The 26,034-nt window shown below is 41.6% G+C and overlaps 1 protein-coding gene across 2 annotated transcripts in view; it reads left to right on the forward strand.

Annotated features, from left to right (window-relative positions):
- The window catches only part of LOC139373187 (gamma-aminobutyric acid receptor subunit gamma-3-like), a 42,284-nt gene that overhangs the window by 1,692 nt on the left and 14,558 nt on the right, over nucleotides 1-26,034 (forward strand). For both annotated transcript variants that reach the window (XM_071113366.1, XM_071113365.1), the window contains exons 3-5: nucleotides 9,936-10,003; nucleotides 18,153-18,373; nucleotides 20,304-20,386. In XM_071113366.1, coding sequence (XP_070969467.1) covers nucleotides 9,936-10,003; nucleotides 18,153-18,373; nucleotides 20,304-20,386 — 372 coding nt within the window. The remainder of the gene's footprint in view (nucleotides 1-9,935; nucleotides 10,004-18,152; nucleotides 18,374-20,303; nucleotides 20,387-26,034) is intronic.

Below are 26,034 nucleotides of genomic sequence, written 5' to 3' on the forward strand. Positions count from 1 at the left end.
GAACTATACTGTACAAAAATATAAACGCAACAATTTAATTGATTTTACTGAGTTACAGTTCATATGAGGAAATCAGTCAATTTAATGAAATTAATTAGGCCCTAATCTATGGATTTCACATGACTGGGAAGACAGATATGCATCTGTTGGTCAGACAATGGGCCTCAGGATCTCGTCACGGTATGTTTGTGCATTCAAATTGCCATCGCTAAAATACAATTATGTTCCCTTTATGCCTGCCCATACCATAACCCCACCGCCACCATGGGGCCCTCTGTTCACAACGTTGACATCAGCAAACTGCTCGCCCACACGCCATACACACGGTCTGCAGTTATGAGCCTGGTTGGACTTACTGTCAAATTCTCTAAAATGATGTAGGAGACCGTTTATGGTAGAGTCTATGGTAGAGAAATGAACATTCAATTCTCTGGCAACAGCTCTGGTGGACATTCCTGCAGTAAACATGCCAATTGCATGCTACCTCAACTGCACATTTTAGAGTGGCCTTTTAATGTCCCCAGCACAAGGTGCACCTGTGTAATGCTCATGCTTTTTAATTAGCTTCTTGATACGCCACACCTGTCAGGTGGATGGATTATCTTGGCAAAGGAGCAATGCTCACTAGCAGGGATGTAAACACATTTGTGTACAACATTTTTGAGAAATAAGCTTGTTGTGCGTATGGTAAAAAAAAAAAAAAAAAGCATGATATTCACTGTATTAGGTTGCACATCAAAACGTATTGAATCATACCTGATTGGATGCATTAAATGATGTGTTGGATGAAGCAACATATCACTTGATTACCTCAGCAGTCTATTTATAACACTTCTTAATAAATCACTATGAATGACTTCATTAGATGATTGCTCATGATTTGGGTCCGACCAAATCATGGGCTGGTGCCACCAACTGTAAAAGGTAGTGGCACCAGTTACACCATGGCATAATGCTAGTAATTAGTAATTGATACTTAGGGTATGTGTTGATTCAGGGGAACACACATGACAGGCTCTAATTTGCAATATATCCTAAGTCATTAGCTTGGATTTTATAACGTATAAAGCTTAAAGGAATAATCCGCTTAAAATTATATTTTGGTATTTATTTTATTAGTCCACTGTTGATACAGTCCCATAATGTTTTGCATGTCAGCAATCTCGTTTTCAAGATATAGAACTTTCAAAAAGCTAATTGTAATTTTCCACCATCATCATCATCATGATGATGTGGCAAGTGGCAATTTGCTTTGAGTTGGTAGTCCGCTCAGTGATGTGGGCTTGTGTGGATAAAATACCAGGACCAAATTTTTGTCCCATCCCGCCCCTTTTGCATGCAGGGGTTTTACAGTCATGTCTGAAGGTCAGATGTAATGTATTACAAATAGGGTCAAATGTACTCTTTATTCTAATTGTATTATGTATTATTGTCTCTTATTCACGTGGCCATGTAAACCACAGATTTACTGTAGACATATGCTCCTTTTGAATGCTGTACAATGCCATAATATGCATTGTATATTCATAAACATGTATGAATATATTACATGCCTGTTATACAAGCCGTATACTACAATGCTTTGCGCCTTGGGACATTGTATTGCCTGAGTTCTGAGCTCCAACATCACCTCACAGATTATGGATATTGATGCATCTCTCGGTTCAGCTCACATGAGGGAAGTGGCTGCTTTTGTGTCCTTATTATGTCAGCTTCCTTTTGGGTTGTCAGGGGATCCTAGACAAAGTGGGTCAGAATATTATTCCTCAGCATGCCAAGATGATGCGCCACCCAGTTTGGGAATCACACCACGGTACATCAGCATCAAACTCAGGAAGTACCAGTACCTCACGTGGCACTCCTCCGGTGCAGGCACGGGCACAGTGGAGGATTCAGAGGGATTCATTCACGGAGAACAGAGTTGAACCTTGGCTGCTTCTCTAGATGTCTATGGGGCTAGGCTGGATGTGTTGGGCTATGTTTGATGACTGTCAGGGCATGTCCACTTGAAAGATGTAAGTCACAGGTTTATTTCCAGGTTGAAGGGTGTGAGAGTGTGAGTAACACTTGATGTTGCTAATTGTCTGAGTGGCATGGCCACCCACTGCCAGCTGTTGTAGCACATGGGAAAGTGTCACGTTCGTCAGACATGTACCTACACCAGTCTGTGTTTGTATGTGTGTGAACTTGTTTTCCTATTTGTCCGGAACAGAATGTCCTGAAAAGACAGGAACTCAAAAACAATTCTGAAAAGTCATGACATTTTGCATGTCCTGAAAAGTTATAATGCTATTTTAGGTTTAAGGGTTTGGTTTGGGTTTGGGGTTAAGGTTAGGGTTAGGTTTAGGGTTTGGGGTTAAGGTTAGGGTTAGGTTTACAGTTAGGTTAAGAGTTAGGATTATGATTTTTAATGGGAATACATATTTACTTCCCAAAAAGTTCTGACAAGTAACTAAAACATGGCTTTATATGTGTGTGTGTGTGTGTGTTTGAGCATGGCATGTGAGGTGTGTGTGAGTGTGTTTGAGCACAGCATGTGAAGGTGTGTGTGAGTGTGTTTGCATAGAGTGGGTGGTTGGGTAAGAGGAGATCCTCACTCCAGTCTATCTTTTTGAAGTGTGAATTAACAACCCCGGCATTAGTCAGGCTGCTGTTGGAAATGATTGAAGAGGGACTTTGATTTCTGACAAAAACGCAGGTGCATCACTGTTAAATATAAATTGCCCTCAGACACGAATGGATTTAGAATGAATGCAGCTGCTCTTCTCTGAACATCCCTGTTCCTGGCGGCCGATTTGTTCAACGGAAATGCTTATCCCCTCCCAAAAGATGCATTTTAAACATTAGTTCTACATTTTCATCCATGACAATAACTCTGGAGGGGGTAGCATTGCTATAGTCCAGCACAATGCAAAGCTTGACCCCCACATTGAGTTTGAACCATTTTCAAAATCACACCATCCAGATTCACAATGAAGGCAATCCAAGGTCGACACTCATTTTTCCTTCTGAACGTTGGATGGCACTTATTCAGGGAGATGAACCTTGCTCACCCAGACACACTGCCAGACTGGCTATACAGCACACCTACTACCCATTTCCACTGGGTCAGATGTGACTGCACAGCCTCCACATTTGCCCTCAGCAAATGTCTTTAGACAGTCTCTTTAGGAATGGAGATTCCAGTGCTAAAGCTGCGTTGGCTGGATCACAATCCGATGGAATCGGTTTTAGATATTTCGGGCAAGGTTGGCCGCAGAAAGTGGTGCAGCTTTACCTGGATTGTATGGACGGTATTGCCATTGATTTTCTTGTGCTGTTTGCAGGGCCATCTGGCGTTAATATCCTTGACGATAGCTACGTATTCTTCCAGAGCCGTTATCCCCTGTTTTAAGTGATGTCATCAGAGACACAGCACCCAGTTTTCTATCTAAATGATTTTTGAACCGAGGGTCACAGAATTGGTCTGGACATTTCATCCACTCGGGTTTAGTAGATGGACAAGGGTCAGAGAGTGGTAAACTTGTAGAATCTTAAAGGCTTCGCTTGACTGCACTGGATAGTCTCAGTCCTCTCGCAAAATCCAGTTTTCTATTGAATTGATTTCAGAACAGGGGCCCACAAAATTGGGTCTAGTCATTGGATCTACTTCAGGTGTAGTATATGGATAATGGTCGTAGATTTAGTAGACTTTAGAATACTATAGGCTTAGCTACATTGGGAAAACTCAGTCCTCTCAAGCTTCTCCAGAGTGACACATTGACGCAACCTTCCAGCAGACAGGGAATGCCTGATACCCCTTTCTCTATTTTAAGCCCCCTGAAATGTCATTAGATTAGATCATCCACCAGAGAGGAGAGCCGAGATTCCCAGACAGACTCAATTAAATGGAACCCACATCTGATCAGGGGAGCACTCATCTCTGACTCCTCATTTAGTTCCACCACGGCCATCCCCACTTCCTGAATCTAGCAGGTGCCCAGAGAATCATGCAATACTTTGATTGGCTTGATACGGGCACTGCTGAGGTGCAAGGGTGTGAGTGGAGGTTATCCTTATGGATGTTCAACTTCTTAAGAGTGTCTTCCACCCTCCCATTGTTAAGGATTACTAGGGTGTTTAAGGGGGGAATACAAATGATTATTTCCACAGTTGAAATGCAAAGGGCTTTGTAACCAGCTCAGTGTAATCCCCAGACTTTGTCAGAATCTACTGTGAAATATACAGTATAATACAAATGGAAGCCGTCTGACGATTTTAATACACGACTAATCTTTATTTGGATTTTTTTTTAATGAAAGAGGGGATGTAATATGGAACTGAATATGCTTCAGGGTGGGTGGGTGGTGGTGGTGGTGGTGTGTGTGTGTGTGTTTACTTTTTACATTCCTCACCTGCCCTTTTAGAATGTGTAAGACGAAACATCTTTTAATACAGTACTTTCAAAGTGCTTGACATTTCCCGGATTGACCTGCCTTCATGTCTTCAAGTAATGATGGACTGTCGTTTGTCTTTGCTTATTTGAGCTGTTCTTGACTTTGTCTTTTACCAAATAGGGCTGTCTTCTGCATACCTCCCTACCGTGTCACAACACAACTGATTGGCTCAAATGCATTAATAAGAAGGAAATCAATTCCACAAATTAACTTTTAACAAGGCACACCTGTTAATTGAAATGCATTCCAGGTGACTACCTCATGAAGCTGGTTGAGAGAATCCTAAGCGTGTGCAAAGCTGTCATCAAGGCAAAGGGTGGCTACTTTGAAAAATATAAAATCTATTTAGATTTTTGGCTACTACATGAATTCCATATGTGTTATTTCATAGTTTTGATGTTTTCACTATTATTTTACAATGTAGAAAATAGTAAAAAAAAAAAAGAAAAACCATTGAATGAGTAGCTGTATCCAAACTTTTGACTGGTACTGTATATCAACCAACTTGTCCAACTTCTGGACCGTACAAGATTGATGCTATAAATTACCCACAGACACATCGAGGAAACTCCTCACTGGTCATATCAAGCAACTGAGCATCCATCTTAGATTCCCCTCCATCAGAAATTAACAGAGATCACTTGACCTAATGTCACCTGTTTCCCATCAGGTAAAGTTCAGCCAACTCTTCCGGCTCTACAGTGATCAGGTTAGCAGGAGCCACAATGTTTCAGGCAGGACCTGAAACAGAACCAGACATCCTAATGAAGATAGGATCGCCAGAGGTGCACAATACATGTTCAAAGCCTCTCTCATATAATGAGCTCTAGCCGTATGCCCCCTCCTATTCTGCTGAACTTAATACTGTTAGTGTGGGTCTCACAGGTCTCAACTCCAGTAAAGCAGGGCCTGGTGGATTGATAGGCTATTAACCCATTCCCTGTGCTATCATTAAAGGGACACTCGGCAATTTAGCCGGGGCATTCACAAACATTGGAACCCAGCAACAGATTAATTTGCTGTTGTTTTGTTCCGAAGCAGCCCCCATATCCTCATGCCATTTGGTGAGTAATTGGTGAGATTAGATCATGGTGTCCCCGGTCTATCTATGTCTACTTTTCAAGAAAATGGCCTAATAAGTCTTGTTAGGGACCCTAACAAGACATGGGGAAGCAGATGAAAATCAATTCAATGGTTAGAGGCAACAGGAAATTATGTGGACTTGGGTCCCTAATTCAATCAATTGCAGATAAAGGAGGAAACACATTGCAGGTTCACTCAAAATGTTTGTCAGAGGCTGCGTTTTGACAGGCAGCCAAAACAGACCAATCAGATCAGCTCTGAAAAAGAACTGATGTAAAAAGATCTGATGTGATTAGCCAAAATACCAATTAGTGGAAAAACAATGAGAATCGACCTGTCTGTGTAAATGCAGCCAGAAGGTGTTAATTGTGACAAAACCAACACACCACATATCAGGTCTTAGAGATCCTGTATGGATTCTGTGTGTATTTCTCTGCAAATTAACTACAAAAACTACACCTGCCCTTACTGTGTTTACATTATGTATATACACACATCATTTATTTTCCACTATGTATGATTGATTGGGTCTCATTAACATTTTCAAATGTACTTTTTGAAATTGTACAGCAATACTGTCACCAATACATGCTTTGTGGTTGTCAACTACAGCTCTCTCTGGCTGGTCTCTCTTTTGATAAGGACAAGTAGAGGATATTAGTTTCAGGTTGCAGCGGAGGCCAGGGACACAGCCACCTGAAATGTCTCACTTCCTATTTTAATATAGTCTGTCCCCAAACTCCCAGAACACACTAGGTCCTGTCTGTCTGCCACCTCGCTTTTAATGACCTCTGTCTGTCTGGCAGAGTGAAGTAGAAGACAGTTAGACAGAGTGCAGTAAGGCTTGATTCAACCCCGCCGCATCCCATGTTCCCTGTTCCCTTTGTAGTGCACTACTTTTAACCAGAGCCCTATTTAAGAGCCCTATTTAAGGAATAGGGTGTCATTTGGGATGCAGACACTGTTAACACGACTCCTAAGACGGATGACAGATATCACCCGGCGCCCATTGAACTCGTCTGAAGATGTTTGTGTTTGGATTGTTGTTGTGAAAGATGAAATTAGCTTGTCACGATTCTGGCTGACAGGAGGTAGAGGGGAAGAGAGCGACTGGAGGCTGACGAGAGTGGCTTTACTGAGGGTATTGTGCTCATTTACTGGGCTAGAGACGCAGACCCTGGACATCTGCTTTGCTAGCACACGTGACCACCCTCCCAAATGATCTCACCAGTCGGCACCACCGAACAGTTAATGATTCAGCAGCGCAAGTGGCGACACTTCAGGCTGAGGAGTACGTTTCACCCATCCCCATGTGCTACAAAGACACTGGAGAGCCTGTCACATAGCTTCTTACCATCTCAAAATAGGAGTGCCTGACCTAGGATCAGGATCCCACTGTCCATGTAATCATATTCAATGTAATCTAAGTCAAAACTGATCCTCAATCAGCACTCCTACCCTGAAACATGCCAGCTCAGAAAAGATCAGACCAGACAACAGCGATGCAAAAGGCCACAGAAAACATTTTGTTTTCTGTGAGGGGAATAAACTAGGTAAGGGGAATAATGTAATGTAATGTAAGGGGAATAAACTAGGAGAATAAACTAGGAGAATTGAGCGGTCGTGGTGAATGAGACCGGCGGGGCTGACGAGGGCAAGTGTATTTCTCATCATATTGACAGGTTAACTGTGTGTAAAAGATGCTCCTCCATTAAAACCCTCATGGGGGCATTTTACTCTGCAGATGGGGAGTTGTAATCATGCTTGCTTGATAAGGAAGGGGAGGCAGGGAGGGCGAAGTGTGTGTGTGGGTGGGGGTGGGGGGGTGGGGGGGGCTGGCCTTGGTGCAAATAAATCTCTGATAACAGTAACAGTAAGTGGACAAACTCTAGTCAAAGCAGCGTAGAACAAACATATGTGGAAACTCTACAGAGGATTCGTGTGGGCAGTGCATTCACCTTCCCATATGTCATGATTATATTGCTTTTGACAGTAAAACTACTGTACTACAACTTTGAATAACATTCCAATAGCGCCATTTTTCTTCAATTAAAGCAGGGTTTCCCAAACTCGGTCCTGGGGCCCCTCCTGGGGACACATTTAGTTTTTTCCCCCCCTAGCACTACACAATTAATTCAAAGCTTGATGATGAATTGGTTGTTTGAATCAGCTGTGTAGTGCTAGGGGGAAAAAATTAAATGTGCACCCAGAGGTACCCAGGCCTGAATTTGGGTAACCCTGAATTAAAGTACTTTACCAATGACTTCAAAAAGTTGCTGCCATAAATGTACAGTGCCTTGCGAAAGTATTCGGCCCCCTTGAACTTTGCGACCTTTTGCCACATTTCAGGCTTCAAACATAAAGATATAAAACTGTATTTTTTAGATAGATTAGATTTTGCTTTATGTTTTGGATCATTGTCTTGTTGGAAGACAAATCTCCGTCCCAGTCTCAGGTCTTTTGCAGACTCCATCAGGTTTTCTTCCAGAATGGTCCTGTATTTGGCTCCATCCATCTTCCCATCAATTTTAACCATCTTCCCTGTCCCTGCTGAAGAAAAGCAGGCCCAAACCATGATGCTGCCACCACCATGTTTGACAGTGGGGATGGTGTGTTCACGGTGATGAGCTGTGTTGCTTTTACGCCAAACATAACGTTTTGCATTGTTGCCAAAAAGTTCAATTTTGGTTTCATCTGACCAGAGCACCTTCTTCCACATGTTTGGTGTGTCTCCCAGGTGGCTTGTGGCAAACTTTAAATGACACTTTTTATGGATATCTTTAAGAAATGGCTTTCTTTGTGCCACTCTTCCATAAAGGCCAGATTTGTGCAATATACGATTGATTGTTGTCCTATGGACGGAGTCTCCCACCTCAACTGTAGATCTCTGCAGTTCATCCAGAGTGATCATGGGCCTCTTGGCTGCATCTCTGATCCGTCTTCTCCTTGAATGAGCAGAAAGTTTAGAGGGACGGCCAGGTCTTGGTAGATTTGCAGTGGTCTGATACTCCTTCCATTTCAATATTATCGCTTGCACAGTGCTCCTTGGGATGTTTAAAGCTTGGGAAATCTTTTTGTATCCAAATCCGGCTTTAAACTTCTTCACAACAGTATCTCGGACCTGCCTGGTGTGTTCCTTGTTCTTCATGATGCTTTCTGCGCTTTTAACGGACCTCTGAGACTATCACAGTGCAGGTGCATTTATACGGAGACTTGATTACACACAGGTGGATTGTATTTATCATCATTAGTCATTTAGGTCAACATTGGATCATTCAGAGATCCTCACTGAACTTCTGGAGAGAGTTTGCTGCACTGAAAGTAAAGGGGCTGAATAATTTTGCACGCCCAATTTTTCAGTTTTTGATTTGTTAAAAAAGTTTGAAATATCCAATAAATGTCGTTCCACTTCATGATTGTGTCCCACTTGTTGTTGATTCTTCACAAAAAAATACAGTTTTATATCTTTATGTTTGAAGCCTGAAATGTGGCAAAAGGTCGCAAAGTTCAAGGGGGCCGAATACTTTCGCAAGGCACTGTACATTGTGTTATTTGATGATAGTGGCTAAAGTGGAACTTAATAATGTCCTGTCAAATCAAATTGTATTTGTCACATGCGCCGAATACAACAGGTATAGTAGACCTTACAGTGAAATGTTTACGTACATGCACCTTAACCAACAATGCAGTTAAGAAGAAATAAGTGTTAAGAAAGTATTAACTAAATAAACTGAAGTAAACAATAATCAAATAACAATACACATTTTTTTTTTTTTAAGACAAGATGTACTCTGCTATTTTCTTGCGTCTGAATTCTACAAAACTGTCAAATATCTATTCGTCCATTACACCCTGTTGCAATTAAATACGTCTTTGTGCGGATCTTTCTGTCATAGTCTGATGTGAGTGTACTGCACCACCTCAACAGTTAATTGCCGGAGTTGCCAAAGCCTATGAAAGAGGCTAATGTGCAATGACAGAGGTGCACTTAGCCACACAAGCGTGAACTGCTAATTACAGCAACGCCTTGTAAGATTAGTTACAGAGAACAGGCTTTAAATTGTGAAATGTAGGGTTGGAATCGTGTATGGCATGTTATCCAATAGATTTGAGCCGTGTGGAAAACCAGTTTCCTACATCTCCAGTGAAAGGTGACTGCCTGGAATGAAACTGGTGAACCGGTGAACCACTTCATGTATAGGCATCACTTAAAGTGATAGTTCACCCCCAAAATCAATATGTGTCAGGTGTTTTCCTCCCTCAGACACGGTTGAAAGTCGACCAGAGTCAACAACAGATATGTAGGCATGTCCTTTTAAATACTTTTGACATGGCACCCTAGGTTTGGCAGTGTTACTACACTTTGTTGTGGTTAAAATGTGCTTTTACCGTGATTTTTCTTTCTGTCTTTTACAGTTAAACCAACGCTTATCGACGTTGACATATACGTCAATAGCATCGGACCTGTATCATCAATAGACATGGTAAGTGAATCTCTCTCTCTCTCTCTATCTATCTATCATCATCATCATCATCATCATCATCATCATAATTTGATTACTTTGCTTTTCTGTGCTGCTTGAATAAAGGTCAACTGTGGGCCAAGAGAGTTAAGGCAAGATACGTTCCATCATCTTTCATATCCCCAGTGAGCTGGGCTGCACAGACAGGAAAGCAGTTGTATCTGGTGGTGAAGTGGGATGTGTGGGTGTTGGAATGAGAAATAGAGCCTGTGGTCACAGTGCTCAGACAACTTGTTATACCGTAGTCACTGTATCGGTATGTAAATGGCTCAAATGTAAATGGCTCAAATGTACATGACTAAACTTTAAATGTTTTCTCAGAGTCGGGCCTTGCATTGTAATACTTAGTAGTGAGAGCATAATGAATATTGAATACATTTGATGGTGTAATACAACTCTGGCTTCCACTGTAGTAAGAACAACCCATAGTGTGTTATTCATGATATACATCGGGGTGCTTAAGCCTTGTTGCTTATTTACTTAAATCAATCTTATATGTGATATCCCTATGTTTTGTAATCAACTTCATGCTGGTCTTGGGTAGTATAGTGTGCTGTCACCTACTAGTGAGTCACCAGACCATCACATAACTGAATGATGTTCACCCCACCTTGGATTTTTACCTGACTTATTTCAGGCACACCGTGATTGGTGAGTCACACAGATCTCCACCACGATGTAAACTTTGGCCAGACTACGATAGCCTATAGGAGCATCCCACGGCCTCCCTTAGCCCCGCCCCTGTAACTGTTTGTCCTGGCAACATTACAAAAGCCAGGAAGAAAAGAAAAACAACAGATTTCTTCAGCTCGGCTTGGCTGCAAACCCCCGTCACACTTCAGTGCACCCGCAGCATCACCCTGTGAACTGTGGAGTGACCTCCCATGCCTTGAATGTCCATTTAACACATTTAGATCATCAGAACTCTGTTTCTGGAAGACAAAGTAGCAGGTCAAGTTGATGGGTTGTATGGAACAGGGCATCCATATTGATCATCTACTATAATTGTTACTTGTTCATATACAGTAGGGTTAGTAGTCAATGGACTCACCCAGGTATGATGTTCTATGGACATAGTTAGGGATCTAAGAGAATGATAATATACATGTAATAATTTGGAACTTTGTGTGATACCCAATAATAGAGTTGAAGTCGGAAGTTTACATACACTTAGGTTGGAGTCATTAAAACTCGTTTTTCAACCACTCCACAAATGTCTTGCTAACAAACTATAGTTTTGGCAAGTCGGTTAGGACATCTACTTTGTGCATGACACAAGTCATTTTTCCAACAATTGTTTACAGACAGATTATTTCACTTATAATTCACTGTATCAGGTGCCTTTAAACACCTTGGAAAATTCCAGAAAATGATGTCATGGCTTTAGAAGCTTCTGATAGGCTAATTGACATCATTTGAGTCAATTGGAGATGCACCTGTGGATGTATTTCAAGGCCTACCTTCAAACTCAGTGCCTCTTTGCTTGACATCATAGGAAAATCAAATGAAATCAGCCAAGACCTCAGAAAAATAATTGTAGACCTCCACAAGTCTGGCTCATCTTTGGGAGCAATTTCCAAGCGCCTGAAGGTACCACGTTCATCTGTACAAACAATAGTACGGAAGTATAAACACCATGGGACCACGCAGCCGTCCTACCGCTCAGTCTCCTAGAGATGAACATACTTTTGTGCGAAATGTGCAAATCAATACCAGAACAACAGCAAAGGACCTTGTGAAGATGCTGGAGGAAACAGTTACAAAAGTATCTATATCCACAGTAAAAATGAGTCCTATATCGACATAACCTGAAAGGCCGCTCAGCAAGGAAGAAGCCACTGCTCCAAAACCGCCATAAAAAAGCCAGACTACGGTTTGCAACTGCACATGGGGACAAAGATTGTACTTTTTGGAGAAATGTCCTCTGGTCTGATGAAACAAAAATAGAACTGTTTGGCCTAGAGGTCGACCGATTAATCGGAATGGCTGATTTCAAGTTTTCATAACAATTGGAAATAGGTATTTTTGGACACCGATTTTGCATATTTTTTATTTTTACACCTTTATTTAATCTTTATTTAACTAGGCAAGTCAGTTAAGAACACATTCTTATTTTCAATGACTTCCTAGGAACAGTGGGTTAACTGCCTTGTTCAGGTGCAGAACAACAGATTTTTACCTTGTCAGCTCTGGGATTCAATCTTGCAACTTTACGGTTAACTAGTCCAACGCTCTAAAAATCAAAACACAGAAGTATATATTTTTAAACCTGCATATTTAGCTAAAAGAAATCCAGGTTAGCAGGCAATATTAACCATGTGAAATTGTGTCACTTCTCTTGCGTTCAATGCACAGAGTCAGGGTATATGCAACCGTTTGGGCAGCCTGGCTCATTGCGAACTAATTTGCCAGAATTTTACGTAATTATGACATAACATTGACAGGTTGTACAATGTCACAAGAATATTTAGACTTAGGGATGCCACCTGTTAGATGAAATACCTAACGGTTCCGTATTTCACTGAAATAATAAACGTTTTGTTTTCAAAATGATAGTTTCTGAATTCGACCATATTAATGACCAAAGGCTCGTATTTCTGTGTGTTATTATGTTATAATTAAGTCTATGATTTGATATTTGATAGAGCAGTCCAACTGAACGATGATAGGCAGCAGCAGGCTCGTAAGCATTCATTCAAACAGCGCTTTCATGCGTTTTGCCAGCAGCTCTTCACAAGCACAGTGCTGTTTATGACTTCAAGCCTATCAACTCCCGAGATTAGGCTGGTGTAACTGATGCGAAATGGCTAGCTAGTTAGCGGGGTGCGCGCTAATAGCGTATCAAACGTCACTCGCTCTGAGTCTTGGAGTAGTTGTTCCCCTTGCTCTGCAAGGGCCGCGGCTTTTGTGGAGCGATGTGTAACGCTGCTTTGAGTGTGGCTGTTGTCGATGTGTTCCTGGTTCGAGCCCAGGTAGGGGCGAGGAGAGGGACGGATGCTATACTGTTACACTGGCAATACTAAAGTGCCTATAAGAACATCCAATAGTCAAAGGTATATGAAATGCAAATGGTATAGAGAAATAGTCCTATAAATACTATTTTAACTACAACCTAAAACCTCTTACCTTGGAATATTGAAGTATGAGCTTTTTTTGGTCCTCCAATAATCAGTATCGGTATCGGCGTTGAAAAATCATAATCGGTCGACCTCTAGTTTGGCCATAATGACTATCGTTATGTTTGGAGGAAAAAGGGGGAGGCTTGTAAGCCGAAGAACAATATCCCAACCGTGAAGCACGGGGGTGGCAGCATCATGTTGTGGCAGTGCTTTGCTGCAGGAGGGACTGGTGCACATCACAAAATAGATGGCATCATGAGTTAAGAAAATTATGTGGATATATTGAAGCAACATCTCAAGACACCAGTCAGGAAGTTAAAGCTTGGTTGCAAATGGGTCTTCCAAATGGACAATGACCCCAAGCATACTTCCAAAGTTGTGGCAAAATAGCTTAAGGACAACAAAGTCAAGGTATTGGAGTGGCCATCACAAAGCCCTGACCTCAATCCCATAGAACATTTGTGGGCACAACTGAAAATGCATGTGGGAGCGTTTGACCCAAGTTAAACAATTTAAAGGCAATGCTACCAAATACTAATTGAGTGTATGTAAACTTCTGACCCTCTGGGAATGAGATGAAAGAAATAAAAGCCTAAATAAATCATTCTCTATACTATTATTCTGACATTTCCCATTCTTAAAATAAAGTGGTGATCCCTAACTGACCTAAGACAGGGAATTTTTTCCTGGGATTAAATGTCAGAAATTGTGGAAAAACTGAGGTTAAATATATTTGGCTAAGGTGTATGTAAACTTCTGACCTTTGATTTCCGACAGCTGTATGTGTTGGGTTTATATAGTCAATGAAGGCTACTCACTCAGACATGATATTCTATGTTCCTGGCATGTATTCTATTGTAATGGTTTCTGTTTAAGCCATATATACAGTATAAGCCTAGTATGTAGTCACCCAGACCTGATGTTCCATCGGCATTGTTAGTGATCTAAAGAGAAGGAGAGTTTTTTTTGCCATCGGGGAATGGTTAGGGTTTATTTACACCGACGGGAATGAGTCCTCGGATGGTTCAACGTCCCTGAAGAAGATATTCATCTAGGACAGAGTGCGATGGGAGCATGTCTGATTAAGTACCATTATCTCAGAGCGCAGTGGTCATAGTTGCTGGTGCTATGCAGAAAAGATAGCGCGTCAAATTAGTTGACCAAAAGAGGACACTATGCCACAGTAATCTCGGCCTACAGTCCATCAGTCCATGTGGTGCCATTGAAAAAATGATGGATATATGATGTTATTTGGTGCATTTTCGCTGTGTGAAAACAGATTGTGTTAATATGAGGAATCAATATTCTTCCACAGGGCATGGTTATTTGTTATGTTCCACAGGATTAGTGCCAATAAAGACAGAAATAAGATCTTCAGAAGCTGTCTGATTTGTTTTCTCTCCTCAGAATGAAAATAGATTGATTGAGTCTGCCAAAATGTCTAGCCCAGATAACAACGGGTTACATAATGTTAACTAGTGAGGAGCCACCCAACAGAGAGGAAGAGAGATGTTTGACGATGCCATGTTTAAAAATGGAGTGCATCTAAGATGTGACACCAGGTCTCAGGGGAACAACAGTGGATCAGTGGGTAGTGTTTACTCGACCAACAGAGAACTCGTTCTATTAAGCAGTGTGTCTCACCTTCAGTTTCTGATAGATCTCTAAAGGATTGCATCATGACATCTGACATCTGTCTCAATATCCATATGATACCACTTATATTGACATTTTAGTAATTTAGCCAACGCTCTTATCCAGAGTGATTTACAGTAGCATGGGGGTTAAGTGCCTTGCTCAAGGGCATAGACAGAGTTTTCACCTAATCGGCTTCGGGATTCAAATCAGCGATCTTTCAATGACTGGCCCAATGGTTTTAACAAGTAATATTCATAATTTGGTGTGTATTCTATGCAGTGTGCTAGTAGTTACATTAGACTTTGTCTACCCTCCTCCAGATTCCAATAGATCGTTAATGGATTATATGGCGACTATAGGATTTATATGAAGGCTACAGGCCCAGATCGTATCTCTCCTTTCTAATAATTGGTGTCATCGTACCTCCGTCATCATAGAGCAATGAGCATAGGAAATATTTTGCGTGTTGGATTCCATTAGCTTTGGGTATCCAATATCCATACACATGCAACTTGACAGATGTCAACTAGGATTTACAGTCACAATTACTGTAACAAAACACAGGAACGCAATGGGTCCCTTGGACTAATCCAATACTGCAGTACATATCAGAAAATAAAAATGTGAGACATTTCAACATTTATTTTCATTGGCTTGTTTTCAACAATTGTTTTCACAGATTCTCCAAGTATCCACACATTCTGAGTTTCTGGATTGTAAGATTTCAGCCACAATGACACCTGTTTTAATGACACTGGTTTCCCGATGTACTCGTTGAATTATTGACACATTTTGTTTGAAGGGACATCTTCACAATTCTCTGCGAAAGGAAATGCTATTTTTAGGCTATATCTGGGAGGCTCACTCTGTGTCCAAGGCAACGGGGCTACCCGTAGCAGAAGCCACAGCCAGCCACACACAACATGCAAAAGTTCAAAGCTCTCTACAAGCAAGCTGCCCATTGTTGGCCAACCTTTTTTACACTGACCTTTTGGTCCCTTCTCACTGTAAAGCCTTTCTATAATAAATAAATAAATAATGCAACAAAAGAAGTTTGGCTTGACAATGACAGCAATGGAGTAGGCAAGGTCAAACAGATCTGGGACCAGGCTAAATAAACAATGTAGAATAGAAATATGTGTGGAAGCAAGTGTAATGAATCATACACAAGTCTGTGAGTACTTCTAATGGGTTGATATTGTGGATTTGCAGATCGTGGCATTGTACTGTAATGCTGTCAGTCCTTGGAGCATCTTTTTCCCCTCACTTGACCTTTCATAATGTGGCATTTGATATGCTCATTTTAGTGCCTGCTGTTGGACTCTAAATTCACGAGGGGCGCTTAGTGTTTGCCTGGAAGTTGCGCTGTGGGAGTAATTCTTAGCCTTGTAACGACGGACAGAGAGGCCAAGGCACGTTCGTAAGTTACCTCTTTTTAACATGTTTCATTTAAACTCGCGTTCATCGCGGTAAGACTGTTGCGTTGCCTTTTTTCTCGTCTTGTAGCATCAGTCATTAAAAGCGTGGGTGTGAGCTTTCGTAACGATTTCCATAATAGTTAATGACACAGAACGAGGAAAGAAGATGTGTTTTTTTCCATCCCTACATTGATAAGCTGTTTGAGCACAGCGTGTCTTTTATAACCAAATATGAATCGCCAGAGTGATGATTTGAACAGTAGTAATCATATCCCATTCATATCCCGCTGTTTATGGTCCTCATCTGAGGTAGATAATAAGGCTTTTTCTAAAATCTTTACATTTAGTGTAGAGATGGAATAGACTCCAGGGTAGACTTAATTTGGAAAACGGTAGTCCCCTACAGTCGTGTTAAGACCTTAATTAGAGACCTAGGCTACTCATATGCCTGGATTGATTAGCTCTTCCCTAATGTGTGGATTTTAGTACTGGGATCCTAGGGACTTCCAACTCTGACATCACCACTTTGATGTTGACATTTAAAATGGTTAAAGGTAAGGGTTAAAGTTAGTGTAGGGACGTCCCAAGGATTCCGGATAGCACTAACCCTTGTAAAAGAGACTTGGATCTCAGTGCGACTTCGCTGTGTACACAAAGGTTAAATAAATAAAACATACCCTGAATTCCTGTCTGATGACATAGTAGTCTACTGTACACACCCTCATGATGTAAGGAAGCCAGGTCTAACAATAGGAATCAAGTCATTTGTGTGTTAACTATTTTTTTCAAGACTATGAAATGTCATTGCAGTCTTAAGGTTGCAATGAATTTACTGAAGTGAAACTAATTGTGATGCTTCTGAGGGAAATATCTATTCATATTTATACAGTTTATTGACCTTCATCTTACATTTAAAGGGTATTACAGGACTACACAGAGGCTGTTAGAGGGGGAGAGAGCGGAATAAATGCATACTTGGTATTTTTTTTACTTTTTAGATTTCCTTAGCGATTAATCACTGATTTCATATCACATTCATCTTCATAACTTAGCTAGTGAGAAACTCATGGGTGAAATAACATAGTTAAAATGTTAGATCAGCATTATTAATTCAAATCTAGTCATCAGTAGGTAAATGATCTATCTTATCGGTGATACTAGTTTGTCTGATCAAGCCCGTTTCACTTCATTTCTCATACATTAATGTATGCCTTTTAACAGATGCTGTTATCCAAAGCAACTTGCAAGTCATGCGTGCCTACATTTTTCTTAGGGTTGCCCCAGCGGGAATCAAACACATAAACCTGTGCTATGCTCTACCAACTGAGCCGAACAGGACCTTATATATTACAGTGGCTATTGCCTGGGAGGCTTGAGGAATAGACTCTTTAGACTGACGTGTTGTGTGATTGACTGTTCTTTTACTCCTTAAGGTCATGGTAACAGCTACAGTCGTGCTGCTCCCATCACACTCTAATTAGTGCTGTATTAAAGTCAGGTCCCATGTGCCTGTAAAAGTTTCCAAAAGGTCACCCGTCAGAATCAAGATGCGGTTTCTGGGGGACGTCAACATAAGGGATTAGGAAAAGAGAAATGCTTCTATTTTTTAGCACTTTTAAATGTTAAGGCAATTTATAATTTATGCTTGTCTTATCATATAATCATTTATGGTATGTTTTGTCTAAGAGAACAAAGGTCTTGTCTCGTCCTGTCTCTATGTTCGGGTAGACCATCGACACAGCCGATCTGCAGCTTCTCTCAATTTAAAAAAAATATGAACATCTTAAAGTTAAATATATAGCATGACTGTGGATTGTAGATTATCCCCCCCCCCCCCCAGAGTTGGAACCAACATGTATCATAAAAGATGTAATAATATATGAAATATGTATAATATATGTAGGTTAAAGGTCAGTTTCTTCTGTTTTGTTACAGGAATACGAAATTGACATCATTTTTGCACAGACGTGGATCGACAGCCGTCTGCAATACAACAGCACTATGAAGATCCTGACTCTCAACAGCAACATGGTGGGAATGATCTGGGTCCCCGACACCATCTTCAGAAACTCCAAGAACGCAGACTCTCATTGGATTACGATGCCCAATCAGCTTCTGCGTATCTGGAACGATGGGAAGATATTATACACGCTGAGGTAAAATAAGTGGCTTTTCTTTATCGGATGTCACAGACATTGTTGTTTTGAACAGCCAACTATCGTCCCATCTTTGTTCTGAATTTACAGCTTAGCAAACATTGGGTTTTCCCTTTCAAGGAAAGAAAAATAGACAATATAAATGAAAATAGTGTCATTACTACCCATCTTTGTACTGAAGATCACATCTAGAATATTCTAACTTCCTCAGAACTCAGGTAGAGTTCAACACAGTGTAAGAAGGTGGCACAAACACACTGACATCTGTGCCACATACTGATGCTACACCAATAACCCCAAATAAAAATCTGTCTACTCTACGATAAGAATAACATTGTTTTGGATCTTTCATCACTGCTCTGCTAAGTGGGTTAGCACACTTGGTACATTCGCTTTGCACACTCTAGTACACTGTCTTCGGGAGATCATGCTTTTTAGGGCGTAAATGTCATCCTTTCAGTCCTTTTTTTTGCTAAGTTTTCAACCGTGGATTCACCTCTGCTGAGAAAAAGAGAGACATCACCTGCTGTTTGCATAACTGACTGAGGTATTCCCTTGGCAACAGGCAAAGCACAGGACAAAGGAAAATAATGTGTGGGCAGGTTAATTATTGTCAGGACTGACCTGGCTGGCTCCCCAAGGCGGAATCATACAAGATCCGACATTATCAGCCATTCTCAGTGAGCTTTATCGGTTAGTGTATTATCTTTGAGCATTATTGTTTAGCATTATACAGTAAATGGGCATTATCACTGAACATTATTGTTGAGCATTATCACTGAGCATTGTTAGTTAACATCATATAATGCCCATAATGTTTATACACACACCATCATATACATACATATTTATATTCCGGACTCCGACATTGCTCAATCTAATATTTCTCTATTTCTTAATTCCTTTCTTTCAATTTATTTTTATTTTTAGATATGTGTATTGTTTTGTATTGTTAGGTATTACTACACTGTTGGAGTTAGGAACATAAGCATTTTGCTTCACCCACAACATCTGCCAAATATGTGTACGTGACCAAGAAAATGTGATTTGATTTATCGGTGATGCCCATTGTTGAGCATTATAATTGAGCATTGTCAGTGAGCAACATCAGTTTGCATTACCAATGAGCATTTTCAGTCAGCATTCAGTTGGCATTATTCATCAGCGTTATCATTGAGCAGATCTATAAATCTTCTCGAGTGGCATCCTGGTCTGATTAAAACAATGGAGTGAATCTAAGCTCCCATTAATTCCTCTTCACTGTGACCTTCAGTCAAGCCAACGTAAACAAGAGTGACATTTTATCAGGGAGACAGAGGAAGAGGACGAGGAGAAGAAGAGAAAGAAAAGAGGAGACGAATAGGGGGAAATTCAGTCCGATGACCTACATAACTTTGGGACGAGAGCATTTCTAAATGCGTTCATTTTTCTTAACTAGTCTGTCGGAGTTTGTTACTCAAGGAAAATACCAATTTGCAAGGCTCACCAGACTCGGTGGCGACCAGCCGGCCGGCCGACCCTCAATCTCCAGCTCCCTGGCACTGGCAGTCATGTCAGGATAATAGGTGGCCCATTAGGTCTCTCACAGGCATGCAACAAGGTGCCAGTTTGTTAACCCCGCAATCGCTCATTCTTTTCACACCAACAGAAAAATGGAAACAGCATTATGGCTCTCTGTCTCTGTCTCTTTCGCAGCATGTGCAGTATGTGAGAACAACACCAAGAGCCAGCCTTCCCTTATTTCACACCCTATGCTGTCTTCATCAATAAATGACACGTTCGCATCACCAGTGGTGTATGTGTTCAGCGCAGTGGTGGTGGTTGTTGTTGTTGTTGTTGTAGTAGCACTGCTCTCTCAGAGCAGAGGTGAACTATATGTGAGAAACGATGGCAATGCTCACTCACGGCCTCTCTCTGACTCGTGCTGTAGGTTGACCATCAATGCAGAGTGCCAGCTGCAGCTCCACAACTTCCCTATGGATGAGCACTCCTGTCCCCTGGTCTTCTCTAGCTGTGAGTATTGTACGGCCAGGCAATCATGTCACCCATTCATATGTCATATATTTTGTATAAACATATAAAAAATATATATATTTAGTATATGAACAATACATCAGGACGCATCATATTTCATGTAGATGTATGAAAAATACATGAGAAGAAGTAATATTTCATATGGATTGAATAATTGACGCCGCCACATACAATTGAAGAAAATAATCCAGGGTAACACAATAAAGCTTGAAAGATGACTTCTGTTGCGATCCTTTTGAAGAGGGAAGGGGGGCGTACGGGTGCAGCAAGGTTAGGTAGCAATGGTAGTGGCAACAAACAATGACGGACAAAATTGTTGTTTCATACATTGAGCAAATTAGTACAGTTCCATTTCCTACTAAACATCTTCGGACAGGTATATCTCCCTTGTCTCACATACTCCTAATATATACAGAACAATCAATGTCTTATGCACAAGACAATCACAGTATGATACACAATAGACACCAAAAGCCAGACCATAATATCCCGGGCATTTTCTTCTCACCCACGTACTGTAGTTTTACAACTCACTTTTATATAAACGATGGAGGTACCTGAAATGAACGCCATTGGTCACTACAAGGTCCATTGTACTAGATCCAAATGATACCGTGTGTATTCTGTCACAGTATGAGGTCGATGCACATACAACTGTTTTGAGTTGGAGGCTTGTTGGGCAGATTCTCTGAAAGCCTGAAAGAGAAGGATTGTCTGCAGCTTTTCATGAGAATGCGTGAGTCACCAATGTGAAAGCTTGATGCAAAGCTACTCTGTACCTCTATACCGTTCTTTAAAGCCACATTGAAAAACCAGGCTTTCTGGCCAGTCCATTAACAACACGACAACAGCACGTCACCTGCAATAAAATGGGACAAAATTCAGTTCAGGCAGAATGGCAAGTGAACGTAGAGCATTATTGTTAAGTGAAATAAGAACACTGAATTTCTACCCTTATTAAGGATTGGTGGGAACAGGATGTGAAAGCCATGCATGCTGGACCTAATGGATTTCCAGCTGTTTCCCAGATAAAGACCTTGATCCTACTTCTATTCAGTCTACAATAAATCCCCCCCCCCCCCCGTGTACGTATGCCCCCCTCCATTTCCCGACCCTTCCAATGCAACACAATTGCTTCTCCATCTACAGCCTATGTACATCCATACAGTAAGTCATCCTCAAAAATGTTGCCTTCAGAAAATAGTCCTTTCATATTATTATGGTTTGAATGTTTTTTGTTGTTGGAAGTAAACATCTTGGTCTGATTGCCCAGACACAAATTGAGCGTAGTCTTGGTTTAAAAAGCATGCTCAATAGAGAATAGGCTTAATCTCCGTCCTGGAAACAGGGGGTCTGAAGAGTTAACTTAAGCAAAACGGGAAAACTCAATCCAGTCCTCCACACCACCCACCCACTGGCTTGACAGAGCCAACAGACACATCCTCGCTGTTTGATATTTTCACTTACCCCAGGGAAAAGAACATTGGACATGTGGCGTGCTGTGTTCCCATGGCGATAATGACTGCAGGTAGCCTAGCGGTTAGAGCGTTGGGCCAGCAATCGAAAGTTGCTGGTTTGAATACCCGTGCCGACAAAGTGTACGATCTGCCGATGTGTCCTTGAGCAAAGCACATAATTTGTTCTAAGGGCACTGTACTGCTATGCCTGACCCTGTAAAACAACACATTTCACTCATAGGAGTTTGGTGGCATCTTAATTGGGGAGGACAGGCTCGTGGTAATGGCTGGAGCCGGAATGAGTGGAATGATATCAAAACACATGGTTTCTATGTATTTGATGCCATTCCATTCATGCTGTTCCAGCCATTTTATGAGCAGTCCTCCCCTCAGTAGCCTCCACTGATTTCACTGCACCTTTTATTAGTTCATCACTGTGGACTTTCTCACCTTTCAGATCTTTAAACGGATAGTTACGAAATTACATATTTGTTTCCTTACCCTGTAAGCAGCCTAGAAATGACAGCAATCCATGCTTTGGTTTACCTTTCCTGGCACTGTTTCCAAATGTTCATGTTTTAACATTTGTGGCACAAATCCCATTCAAGTCACGAGACCGATTATTACACATTTTTGTACATCGTCCAAATCATCCCAAAGTATCTTAAATGTATTGTGAAGCTCAACAAAGTCACTTATAGATGATTTGAACATGAGTCGCGGAAAATGCTAATATCAGTCCCATGACTTGAAAGGGATTTGCGCCACAAATGCTAAAACGTTAGCATTTGGAAACAGTGCCAGGGAAACTAAACCAAAGCATGGATTGATATCATACCTTGTCCATAGCATGGATCATACCTTGTCCCATATACTGCTTACAGGGTAAGGAAACCAATGTAATTTTGTAATTTGGGAGGAAGCGCATCGTTCCTCAATCTAACGTGAAAAAGAGAATTCCAGATAAGAGATGAGTCATTGCTGTCCATTGAAGTGTTTATATACGACCAAACCTAGAGCTCAGTGGATATACGCTGCTATACAAGGATTCATAGACATATGGCCCTTTTACATTCTCTTTGCTTTGACCCAAGCTATTATCTGTGCAGAGGAGGAGAGAGGAGTTTGGCTGGGCTGTCTACCATGGCTCGTTTCTATGTAACCTACAGTACAGAGTGGGATATGACAATAACTGACAATAACAGACATTTACCAGTGAAGAGTCAGTCCTACAGTCCTACCTACAGTCCTACTGACTGTACTCCTACCATCTTAATGGAGATGGGAGAGTATGTGGTTTCAGTTGTGTATTGGGAAAAGTTCATGTGGGCACGTTAAGTCGCCTAGACGCTCCCATATATGGCGTGCCCGCCCCATAGGTGTAAAAGTTCAGTCACCTGCCAACATGGCGTTCATGTTTATTGCCTGCACCATGGAGTAAATAGCCTAAACTTGCCTTTCCGCCTCCTCGTTATTGGATCCGAACTAGAATGTTTGAAGAGGATTCAAGAGTAAACAAAATGGGCTCCCGAGTGGTGCAGCGGTCTAAGGCACTGCATGTCAGTGCTAGAGGCGTCACTACAGACTCTGGTTTGATTCCAGGCTGTATCACAACCGGCCGTGATTGGGAGTCTCATAGGGGGGTGCACAATTGGCCCAGCGTCGTCCGGGTTAGAGTTTGGCCGGGGTAGGCCGTCATTGTAAATAATAATTTGTTTTTAACTGACTTGCCTAGCTGAATAAAGGATAAATAAAATTGGATTTTCCTTTTCTGACATGATCATGGCTTTTTATGGGAAGATTAAGGAGTTTGTTGAGGAAAAGCATAGCTCTTGGGAGGAGTGTGTTGAAAGGCTGGAAGGTTTTTTTGTTGCTAATGACATTGAAAATGACTAAAATAATTGCACTGTGCTGCTCTGTGTGTGCGGAGCAGTGACGTATTCTACACTGAACAAAAATGCATCATATATACAAAAGTATATATTTGAGCCACACCCGTTGCTGACCGGTGCATAAAATCGAGCACACAGCCATGCAATCTCCATAGAAAAACATTGGCAATAGAATGGCCTTACTGAAGAGCTCAGTGACTTTCAACATGGCAATGTCAGTTCGTCAAATTTCTGCCCTGCTAGAGCTGCCCCGGTCAACTGTAAGAGCTGTTATTGTGAAGTGGAATAGTCTAGGATCAACAATGGCTCAGCCGCAAAAGAGTAGGCCACACAAGCTCCCAGAACGGGACTGGCGAGTGCTGAAGCACGTAGTGCATAAAAATCTTCAGTTGCAACACTCACTACTGAGTTCCAAACTGCCTCTGGAAGCAACCTCAGCACCAGAACTGTTTGTCAGGAGCTTCATGAAATGGGTTTCCATGTCCGAGCAGCTGCACACAAGCCCAAGATCAACATGCACAATGCCAAGCGACGGCTGGAGTGGTGTAAAGCTCGTCGCCATTGGACTCTGTAGTGATTAATCACACTTCACCATCTGGCATTCCGACAGATGAATCTGGGTTTGGTAGATGCCAAGAGAACAGTTTAGGGAAGGCCCTTTCCTGTTTCAGAATGACAATGCCCCCATGCACAAAGTGAGGTCCATACAGAAATGGTTTGTCGAAATCGTTGTGGAAGAACTTGACTGGCCTGCACAGAGCACTGACCTCAACCCCATTGAACACCTTTGGGACCAATTCGAACGCCGACTGTGATCCAGGCCTAATCGCCCAACATCAGTGTTCGACTTCACTAATGCTCTTGTGGCTGAATTGAGGCAATTCCCCTCAGCAATATTCCAACATCTTGTGGAAAGCCTTTCCAGAAGAGTGTTGACGAGCAGGTGTCCACATACTTTTGGTCATGTACTGTATAAACTCAGCATTGGTTTCATGTTTCATGAGCTGAAATAAAAGATCTCAGAAATGTTCCATATGCACAAACAACTCATTTCTCCCAAACAAATGTTCACACATTTCTTTATATCCCTGTTAGTGAGCATTTCCCCTTTGCCATGCCAATCCATCCACCTGACATTTGTGGCATATCAAGAATCTGATTAAACAACATTATTACAAAGGTGCACCTTGTACTGGAGACAATATAAGGCCACTCTAAAATGTGCAGTTTTGTCACACAACACAATGCCACAGATGTCATGTTTTGAGGGAGTGTGCAATTGGCATGCTGACTGCAGGAATGTCCACCAGAGCTGTTGCCAGAGAATGTAATGTTCATTTCTCTACCATAAGCCACCTCCAACATCGTTTCGGCAGTACGTCCAACCGGCCTCACAACCGCAGATCACGTGTAACCACGTTGTTGTGGGAGCGAGCAGTTTGCTGATGTCAACGTTGTGAACAGAGTGCCCCATGGTGGCAGTGGGGTTATAGTATGGGAAGTACAACAAACTGAATTGCATTTTATCGATGGCAATTTGAATGCACAAAGGTACTGTGAAGAGATCCTGAGGCCCATTGCCGTACCATTCATCCACCACCATCACCTCTTGTTTCAGCATGAAGATGCACGGCCCCATGTTGCAATGATATGTACACAATTCCTGGAAGCTGAACATGTCCCAGTTCTTCCATGGCCTGCATACTCTTCAGACATTTCACTCATTGAGCATGTTTGGGATGCTCTGGATTGAACTGTACGACAGCGTGTTCCAGTTCCTGCCAATATCCAGCAACTTCGCACAGACATTGAATAGGTGTGGGACACCATTCCACAGGACACAATCAACAGCCTGATCAGTTCTATGCGAAGGCGATGTGTTGCGCTGCATGAGGCTAGTGGTAGTCACACCAGATACTGACTGGTTTTCTGACCCACGCCCCTACATGTTTTTTAAAGTATCTGTATCTGTATTCCCAGTCATGGGAAATCCATGATTAGGGCCTAATGAATTTATTTAATTTGACAAATTCCCTTATTTGAACTGTAACTCAGTAAAATCTTTGAAATTGTTGCATGTTGCGTTTATATTTTTGTTTAGTGTACATTAGGTTCTCTACTCGCTCCGGCCCTGCCCACTGCTAAGAGTTATGAAAACAGTGTCATGTTTGAAGCGGCCTTTCAGCCCAGATCCGTCAGATATTGTGCAGAGATTCTATTTTTCATAATTGTAAACAAAATGCAAATCAGAATATCTCCAGTTTCACTGCTGGTCTGC

The sequence above is a fragment of the Oncorhynchus clarkii genome, chromosome 18, assembly GCF_045791955.1.
Source record: "Oncorhynchus clarkii lewisi isolate Uvic-CL-2024 chromosome 18, UVic_Ocla_1.0, whole genome shotgun sequence".
Classification (NCBI taxonomy): Eukaryota; Metazoa; Chordata; class Actinopteri; order Salmoniformes; family Salmonidae; genus Oncorhynchus; species Oncorhynchus clarkii.